This window comes from Galeopterus variegatus, unplaced genomic scaffold (assembly GCF_000696425.1).
Source record: "Galeopterus variegatus unplaced genomic scaffold, G_variegatus-3.0.2 Scaffold13891, whole genome shotgun sequence".
Taxonomy (NCBI): Eukaryota; Metazoa; Chordata; class Mammalia; order Dermoptera; family Cynocephalidae; genus Galeopterus; species Galeopterus variegatus.
In genome coordinates, this window is record NW_007740002.1 from 1 (window position 1) to 10,407 (window position 10,407).

Sequence of the window (10,407 nt, forward strand, 5' to 3'; positions counted from 1 at the left end):
GTTGGGTAGAGACAATCTTATCTTACTAGGCAAGGAACGAGGTAAGAGGGAAGAGTAAACCGATCGCCCAATGCTGGTGCACAAGCAGCAGCTACAAAACCAGAACGTTTCCAAACAGGAGCTGCTGACCGTATTTCCTACCGTCTCTACTCACTCATGTTCAAATGATCGTTGTAATCAGTAAAGGACATTTAGAGTATAAAATCGCAGCACCTGTAAGTGATCATGTGAGAGATCCTTGCTATAAGAGTTAATGTTAAAATTGTATTTCCAGGTATTCCCAAAGACTATGTAAGAAAATGATCAGATAAACTAGTCAAAAAGACTCCCCTTACTAAATGAAGGCATAGGCCCTAAAAGTAACTTGTTTCATTTGATAAATGCCTTATAAAACTTATATTCAATCACATATAACAAAACCAACAAGGAGACCAGAAAATCACAGCTTTCACTGATTTAAACAATAGCACTAAAAGCAAATTTACATGATTTTATAAAAATAAAAATAATGATTAATAATTAACTGATAGAAAATGCAAAACATTCAGATTTCACCATACACTGTAAGTACTATAACAATAGGGGGACCGAGAAAAAACCATTCCAGTGATGGCACGCAAGGTATTTAAGGAGGTAGAGGTACAGACTAGCAGCAGGGAAAAGAGAAATCAAGCATTTAATCATCACGTAATCATTAAGTCCACCGAGAAAGAGATAGAAAGCTTACCTTTTCACCATTAACGCTAACACTGAGAACCCCAATGCTGACTTGCAGCCAGCAGTCAGTTGGATTGAGTGCACTAAGGTGAGTTTGTGAAGCAATACCGACACAGCAAGCATGAGGAAACCGCAGCTCCTCAGGTACTCTTACATTCCCTGCGTTAAGAATAAGGCATGTCAAAATGCAAGTTACAACAGATTAAAAGCACAATTGGTTCAATGGAAATTATTATGTAAGACTACCTGTTTACACTCAAGAGCTACAGTACCAAGAGCAGCTTGACATTGTAAAAGCCTCAGCAGAGGCCTGCGAACAATTAGCCTAGAGGAAAAAACCAAAACTGATCAAGGGCTGGCTACTTAGCTCAGTTGGTTAAAGGACAGTGTTATAACACCAACATCAAGGGTTCGGATCCCCATAAAGGCCAGCTGCCAAAAAAAAACCCAAAAACAAAAACAAAAAATCCTGATCAAACTCTCAATTACAGCTAATCAACTCTTTGATGTTATTACCAGTTAGTAATTTCTTCCTCTTCTCACTATAAACTACTGCCTAACCTAAAAAGAAACTACTAAAGTTCTAACTTTCCAGATGTGCACAACTACTGAGATTTCTAATAATACCACCAATCTTTTCATCGTCCTCATGCAGTTACTTTGGAAGGCAGACACACTCCACTGGGTGTGTGTACCACAACTTGAAAAGTACAGCATCCAGCTCTGCTGAACAAAGTGACTGTCAGCAAGACAGAAGCAACCCCACAGACAAGAGTAGAGAGTAGAAGAGCGCACTCTGTCACTACGATCACAGCTACACCTCAAAGGCCTATCTACAAGGTGGAAGGTGATTCACTCATTCTGGGATCCATTTCCAAATTGAAAAAAAAAAACCAAAAAACCAAAAATCCACTGCGGAGCAAAAGAAGGATAAGGATGACAAAGGCATAAGCAGCTTTTCACCTGCTTAAGTTTTAATGTTTTTCTAAGCCAATTTCAGGAACCCTTGCACAGAAATAGTTATGGTGTTCCCAATTTAGGACAAAGAAAAAAGACAACAAATTAAGACCAACCAGTAAGTATCTCCTTGAAACAAACTGGTTTTATGGTCTCATTTGAGAAAATTCAACTTTTAAATAATAGCAAGCAACAATAATAATAGAGAAAAAACATCTTACCAAATCCTGACATCATTCCTGAATCCCACGGTTCAATTCCACAATTTGCACCAACAGATTGCACAGGAAAAGGTTTTGCTGTGCTTAGCAGGTTCTGATTTAAGGCATTAGAATATGGGTTACAAAGGGAAGAGGTACTCATCAATCCAGAGCCGATATTTGGTCCTAGACAAAGTCCCACAGCCACCGAGTTCTGCACATGCTCTCCTGGGACTGCAGGGTAAGGACAGCTTCCTGAGAACCCACAGACTGTGGCGCTGCCAGCATGGCACTGAGGGAAAGCAACACTTCCAGCTGAAGACAGTGCTCCCAAATACTGCTGGGCAAAGGAAGCTGTGCTAAGAGAATGTGGAGTCAAGAGCATAGGAGCTGCAGCCGGCACGTTCTGCATCGCAGCAGCACAACCAGGAACCATGACACTGGGAACAGGCATATGCTGGGTTCCAGAGGTGGGCCCATTAGTGACTGGGCCACAGAATTCACTGCTGGCAGTTGACATATCTGTAGAGGTTATTCTTTGATCTTCTCTCACAGACTCCTGGCATGACACAGGGAGGTGTGACATGGCTGCCCCAGCCTGAGGGCTCAGACCTGACTTTCTAAGGAGAGCCAAACTGATCAGGTCCAATTCACTGGGGTTTAGTGTCAAACCTACCTGACTTGTTTCTGACAGATCTCCATTTTTGGAGGAAGAATCTTTACTGGCTCTAAAGTTAGATTTTATGTCTTCGAGTTTGCTATCCAGAGAAGTAGTTTCAATCAGTTTTTTCATATCATTGTTGATCTGGATAATAGATGATAATGTTCCTTTTCCTCTACTCTGAAGTGGAACGTTTTCTCTTGACTTTTCCACGGGCTGTTCCTCTGATGGAGCTGGACTGGCTTGAATAATCGTGGTGCTCAACTCACTGGTGATATCACTCTGAGTGTGACAAAAATATTTTTAAAATAATCCAGATAAACTGAATATAACAAATTCAAACGATGCTGACAGTCTCAAGTAATGTAATAAAAAGATCTACATTACATTATCCCTCTGAAAAAGTAGGTTTACACAAAAAAAGTAGTTTTGCAGTTGTGAAATGCAGGCTTACATTAGAAAATCTGCATTCATTGTTTTATAAAAAGAATTATAATATGAGGAAAATAAATAGGAGGTATACACTAATTACATCTGAAAATTTTACATAGATAAAAGACCAGTCAAGTAATTTTTTTGCAAATTTAAGAGATTTCTTCCTGTAAACTTTATAATAAAACTCTAAATAAATTAGTAACAAAGGAGTGTGTAGTGGGTTAGAAATCTTGATTCTCCTTTGATCTTAGAATAGGACTTTTAGGTAAACGCATGCATGGGGCTATAGCCCTTGAGTAGGGGACAACAGTCCATGATAAGTTTGGCAAAAGCCATCTAATCAATTCTAATCACTATTTAGGGATGGGATTGTGTACTTGATTATTTTAGGTCGCTGGTTTGATTCCAGCTCAAAGGACTATTGACTATTTAACCTACTCATTGTTCTTAACATATGCTAAGGAAACTGCTTGAACGCTGTTTAAATATGCTAAGGAAATCGCTGTAGGAAGTATGTGGAAAAGAAAATGTTTGCTAAGGACAAGCTGTTTGTTTGATGGATCAACTTAGCTTTTTATAAATTGCATTCTGGAATGTCACATTGTTAATTTTACTGCTATTACTGGTTTCAGTTGTTTAAAGCTGAACTTAGCCATAAGTCACTTCTGTAACTCCCTGTTTTTATGCCTTTCTTTGATGACTTCATCAACTGATTTTTCTTGTGAAACTTCCTTGTCTTGTCAATAAAAAGAAAGGCTGATTTTGAATCGGGGCTGCTCCCCTGATGTGCGGCAGTCCCTCCAGGCCTTATTCATGTTACCTTGAGTGATTCTTTTTTTCCGTCTCAGTTGCACAGAGGGAAGTGTAACAGTGGGGGCAAGTAAGCTTTCAAATGGTGTCAACAGCTGGTTAAGAATCAACACGAAGCAGCTACTGGGCCCTCCCCTCCCATTATCTGTCTTCACTGCTGCGTATGCTGAACATGTTAATTTTTACGAGTAGTAAGCTTTTTTCAATTTCTAAACTTGCATGGTTCTATTTTCTTAAGTATGAACTAATGAATGTTTACATACTTATTTCTTTATAATGCATAACCTGAAGGGTGATATCTATAGCTCTGCAGGATGGACCGGCTGGAATTTATACACAAGTCATACTTATCCCTCACTGGTTATTTTTGGTACTTGGTTTGGAAATTTCTCCTGGACAAAGTTTTAGAAACAAAGACACTGAACAACAATGACCAGATTATTGGCCAGTTGTTAATATAACAAATGATATGTACTCAGGAGTGACTTATTAGGTGACAAGCATTGCCCTCATATATTATTCTTCCTCATAGATGAAGAAACAGGTTTTGGGAAGTTTAGTATTCTGTCTGAGGAAGTAGCAGAGGAGAGGTTGTCTGACTCCATAACTCAGCTCTTAAGCACTATGCTAGGAATATATAGGCTCAATATCTAAAAGTAACATCAAAAAGATAACTTTCAATGAAATAGGCATAATGTTTTATCTAACTTTACATCATATATTTCACGTCTCTAGTGCATATATTTAGAGCTCAGTGGAGGAGGCCTACACAGCACACCTACAAGTCATACTTAGCTCACTGTAAAAATGAATTCTGTCACATTCACAAAATACACACACAGAGATAATAGCACACTAGATTTTCCTGAATAAACCTCTCGTGTCTCCTCTCCTATCCCCCAGCTATGACTTTAGCCCAAGCCCGCAGTCTGTTGCCTGAATGACTACCATAGCCTCATGTCATATCTCCCAGATTCTAATCTTGCTCCCCGCTTAATCCCTCTGTCATGCAGCTGTTGGAGTAATCTTTTAAAACATTGAAATTGATCAAGTCAGTGTCCCACTTAAAAGCCTTCAAACTTCCAAATTTTACATCCAAGACTCTTCATTCACTGCAGCCATCCTAAACTTCCTGGAGTGCCTCAAATGCAGCATGAATCTCACAATCCCACACCCTCCTCCAATTGTTACTCTGCTTCCTCCCTCCTTAACTCCAAGTAATCCTGCAAAATATGGCTTCAATATATTACTCCTCCCACAAACCTTTGCTGAACCATCCCCCACTCATATTTTTAGTCTCCTCCTTCTGAATCCCCATAGCATATATGCAGTACATATTACATTTCACAGTGTCTTCTACCACACTGAGAGCTTTTTGAGGGCAGATACTAAATGTTTGTACCTCTAGTGCTCACCCAGCATGAAGAACTATTTATACACACACTAATTCATTTTAAAGGTAAAATAGTAAGAAGGAATTATAGAGGCTTGAGCTTCAGTCTGAATCAAATATCAGGAACATTTTATAGCTGGAAGCCTTTCTAAAAATATAATCCAAGTACCTGCCCACCTTATGGTCCTCTGGGTCATAACCTGTAGCTGTGGTAGGATAGGTGCTCTCTTGTTCAGACACATAGGTCAGCCTGCTCACACTAGCATGCGTATATGTCAATTGAGACAACTCACTCTCACAGGGGGGCTTCTGATGATGTGCTGTTGAACCAAAAGACTCTACAGCACACCTGAAAGAGAGAAGAATATCTCATGATTGGAATTATCCATTCCTTTACTTAACATTATCTACATTAGTGGGGAGGGGAAGGGAATTCCTTCTTGCCCAAAATCTTGCAAATAACTCAACTAAGCATTCATTGTTTACACTTTATCAAAAATTGTAAATTATATTCCTACTGAATGAAGTATCTGGTAAGCTACTGTAAAAGAAAAATGTCATGGTATTTTCATTAATAAATACCATATGCAGATATACAATGTTAGCTATCCACCCAATAAAAATTTATTGAGTATCTTATATACAGCAATGAACAAAAACATACAAATATTCCTGCCCTTGGAGAGCAAAGAATAAGAAAATAACGATGTAGAAAGGGCAAAAAATGGGAACAGTCATATTACACTGATAGGAATATAAGGTGGTATAACTTTCAGCTGGATAATTAAGTGATACAGATCAAAAGCCTCTTGACTTAGATATTCTACATCTAGAAATTTATCCTAAGAAAAATTAATGATAAGTATAAAGATATCACAAAAAAGACAAGTCATCACATAGCTATTGGCAATAACGTAGAAAATCTTAAATGTCACATAGGAGGAACTAGGTTAAGGGAATTATGGAACAAACACACAAAAAACACTATGCAGTCTTTAAAAATCATGCTGTTGAAGGCTGGCTCAGTTGAGAGCCAGCTCAGTTAGTGCTGATATCACCAAGGTCCAGGGTTCAATACCTGTATTGGATTACTCCTCCCACAAACCTTTGCTGAACCATCCCCCACTCATATTTTTAGTCTCCTCCTTCTGAATCCCCATAGCATATATGCAGTACATATTACATTTCACAGTGTCTTCTACCACACTGAGAGCTTTTTGAGGGCAGATACTAAATGTTTGTACCTCTAGTGCTCACCCAGCATGAAGAACTATTTATACACACACTAATTCATTTTAAAGGTAAAATAGTAAGAAGGAATTATAGAGGCTTGAGCTTCAGTCTGAATCAAATATCAGGAACATTTTATAGCTGGAAGCCTTTCTAAAAATATAATCCAAGTACCTGCCCACCTTATGGTCCTCTGGGTCATAACCTGTAGCTGTGGTAGGATAGGTGCTCTCTTGTTCAGACACATAGGTCAGCCTGCTCACACTAGCATGCGTATATGTCAATTGAGACAACTCACTCTCACAGGGGGGCTTCTGATGATGTGCTGTTGAACCAAAAGACTCTACAGCACACCTGAAAGAGAGAAGAATATCTCATGATTGGAATTATCCATTCCTTTACTTAACATTATCTACATTAGTGGGGAGGGGAAGGGAATTCCTTCTTGCCCAAAATCTTGCAAATAACTCAACTAAGCATTCATTGTTTACACTTTATCAAAAATTGTAAATTATATTCCTACTGAATGAAGTATCTGGTAAGCTACTGTAAAAGAAAAATGTCATGGTATTTTCATTAATAAATACCATATGCAGATATACAATGTTAGCTATCCACCCAATAAAAATTTATTGAGTATCTTATATACAGCAATGAACAAAAACATACAAATATTCCTGCCCTTGGAGAGCAAAGAATAAGAAAATAACGATGTAGAAAGGGCAAAAAATGGGAACAGTCATATTACACTGATAGGAATATAAGGTGGTATAACTTTCAGCTGGATAATTAAGTGATACAGATCAAAAGCCTCTTGACTTAGATATTCTACATCTAGAAATTTATCATAAGAAAAATTAATGATAAATATAAAGATATCACAAAAAAGATAAATCATCACATAGCTATTGGCAATAACGTAGAAAATCTTAAATGTCACATAGGAGGAACTAGGTTAAGGGAATTATGGAACAAACACACATAAAACACTATGCAGTCTTTAAAAATCATGCTGTTGAAGGCTGGCTCAGTTGAGAGCTAGCTCAGTTAGTGCTGATAACACCAAGGTCCAGGGTTCAATACCTGTACTGGCCAGCAGCCACCAAAAAAAAAAAAAAATCAAGCTGTTGAATACTATCCTTCAGCTCAGAAAGATGTTCATGATATATTAAGACAAAAAAAAAGATCAGAAGCAAAAAATAGTGAGACCCCCCCCGCCCCCAACAAACTAGTATTACCTTATTTTGTCAATACCCACCAGCTCAGATGCCAAGGAAAGGGGAAACAGACTGCATCTCTTGAGGGGAAATGCCAAAGTCACAGTGCAAAAGAGCACAGGGGATAGGACACAGCGTCAAGCCATCTTTGGAAACAGTTTCCACACATACTGAATGCTCTGCCACTTGCTTCAGCTCAACCCTTAAATTGACTGAATTTTACCCCCCCCCCTTTTTTTCTTTTTGCACAAAGTTCAGAGTACTCAGCTAGGTAATCGGCACACAGAGAAAATTCAAATTTGAATTTTGGACTTTTAAAAATCCCCAAATGAAGACTGCACTGTCAAAATACTAGTTTCTAACCAAATTATTGGAAACAAATTATTATTAGCCAAATTGCTTCAGGACTATTGCTGTGGTTTGAATGTGTCCTTCAAATGTTCATGTGTTGGAAACTTGGTTCCCAGTACAGCAGTGTTGAGAGGTGGGACCTTTGGGAGATGATTGGGTCATAAGGGCGCATCCTCATGGGTGAATGGACTAATGGGTTATTCAAGGGAATGGGCTAGTTATCAAAAGAGTGTGTCTTTTATAAAAGCCAGGTTAGCCATCATAAGCACCCTCGTCATGTGATGCCCTGCCTCAGGATCTGCAGAGTCCTCACCAGCAAGAAGGTCCTCACCAGCAAGAAGGCCTGCACCAGAGGTGGCTCCTCAACCTTGACTTCCTAGCCTCCCAAACTGTAAGAAATAAGTTTCTTTTCTTTATAAATTACTGAGTCAGTGGCATTCAGTTATAGCAACAGAAAAATGGACTAAGGCACCAATTACATGGGTTTCTGTATGCACATGGATACAGCTACACACACACACACACACACACACACACACACACACGATACAGCATAAAGAAAGTTGTGGGTCACTGTGGTACTGTGTTGTGTTAATTTGGCTCCTTTTGCTGACAGAAATAAATGCACTTAGCTTAAATTACCAAAAGTACGACAAATGAACTGCAGGAACACATGTGGAAATAAAAGGAGAGAAATTTCAGTCAAGAGATCAGACTTCAAAGGAATCCAAAAACTGCCCAGGTGCTGGCCACACAGAGACTTAGAGGCTACTCTGGAATTAGAATCTCTAAATTGGCTCTGCAGACCAGCTAGAAACTAGCTAGGAGCCAGGAGACCAGCTAGCAAGAGTGCTAAAGAGCAGCAAAACTTACCAGGTAAAGTACAATCACCAGAAAAACGTTACCACTGAACAGAAGAAATTTTGACCAACATTTCACCATGAATATCAAAACACTTAATGAAGCAATCACCTCTATGAACAATAATCATAAAGCAGAAATACAAACTATTAAGGATGAGACAGATGAAGGAAGAGAGGACATGAAGAGAAATCAGGAAGAAATGAAATATGAACTGGTAGGAACCAGAAAAAAAGTAGGAAAAAAGATCTCAGACCCATTTCATCGCAATAAAAAAAGTATTTAAGAAGGATTTCGGGCCGGCCCGGTGGCGCACTGTAGTAGTGCGCCACTTGGGAAGTGCGGTGGCGCTCCCGCCGAGGGTTCGGATCCCACGTACAGACCGGTTCCCGCTCACTGGCTGAGCGAGGTGTGGGAGCAACACCGAGGGTTGCGATCCCGTTGCCGGTCCCGGTCCGGTATGGGTGCAACACTGAGGGTTGCGATCCGTTGCCGGACACGAAAAAAAAGACAAAAAGGAAAAAAAAAAAAAAAAAGAAGGATTTCAATAAAGACAAATATATACAAAATTAAAATCTACAGTGGCAGCAATGAAAAGCATGGTTAATACTACAGAAAATTAGTGATGCAGAAGATACACACCTAAACAATTATCCCTTATTATAGACTTACATAAAAGTGAGGGAAAAAAAAAAAAAACAGTCATGGATGACCAGAGAAGGGAGTATCAGCTAATGGCCAACTGCTGTACTCAAAAGAAGGCAAGAAGAAGTAGAACACATGCAATAATCCATGGTAACAGAAAATAAAACTTTCTTCAGCAGCAGAAAGAAATCATGCATGCAGAAGTTACCACATTCCAGGAAAGTCAACTGAAAGAGACTCACATGTTCATTTGAAGTTGATGAGGGAAAATAGTGGTAGAACCATAAAATAGAGCCAGAAATTTAGTCTTAGACAAAAATGCATACTGTGCAACAGGAGAATGTATGGACTGCTACTGAGCAGTAAACATGATTAGCTACTGATACATGCAACCACAGGGAGCAATCTCAAAAACATGTTAAGTGGAAGAAGCCAAGCACAAAAAGGAACCTCCTGCATGATTCCATTTATATAAAATCCAGGAAAAAACAAAACTGAACTATGGTGACACAAATCAGAAGGTGGGTGCCAGGGTGGGGAATAGAGAACCGACTAGAAAGAAGCAAGAGTAGTTAATGGAGCGATGGAAATGTGCTACATATTTCGGGGGGTGGTGGTTACACAGGTGTACATAAGTGGCAAAAACTCATCAGATGAAACCCCTAAGATATGTTAATTATACTACAATAAAAATATAATACAAAAATGCACACTGGGAAATTGTAAAATTGGGTGAGGAGTGGCCGACAACTGGACTACAAGCTTGCTAGTAGGCTAAACCTTAACTCTGAAGTATTCATGGATTAAACTATACACCAGACACTGACCAACAGACTCCAACTGGTATTTGCTTTACTAAGTCTGGAAGCAAAAAAACATATGCTAAGCAACTCAGCAACACAAGGTCACTCTCATATTGTATTCTCCAGC

The 10,407-nt window shown here is 39.1% G+C and overlaps 1 protein-coding gene across 1 annotated transcript in view; it reads right to left on the reverse strand.

Moving 5' to 3' along the window:
- Positions 1-727: 727 nt before the first annotated feature.
- LOC103581770 (centrosomal protein of 192 kDa-like) overlaps positions 728-10,407 on the reverse strand; it is a gene marked incomplete at both ends in the record, with an annotated part of 31,332 nt that continues 21,652 nt past the window's right edge. The window contains 3 exons of the mRNA XM_008563523.1: positions 728-876; positions 1,896-2,817; positions 6,586-6,757. Coding sequence (XP_008561745.1) covers positions 728-876; positions 1,896-2,817; positions 6,586-6,757 — 1,243 coding nt within the window. The remainder of the gene's footprint in view (positions 877-1,895; positions 2,818-6,585; positions 6,758-10,407) is intronic.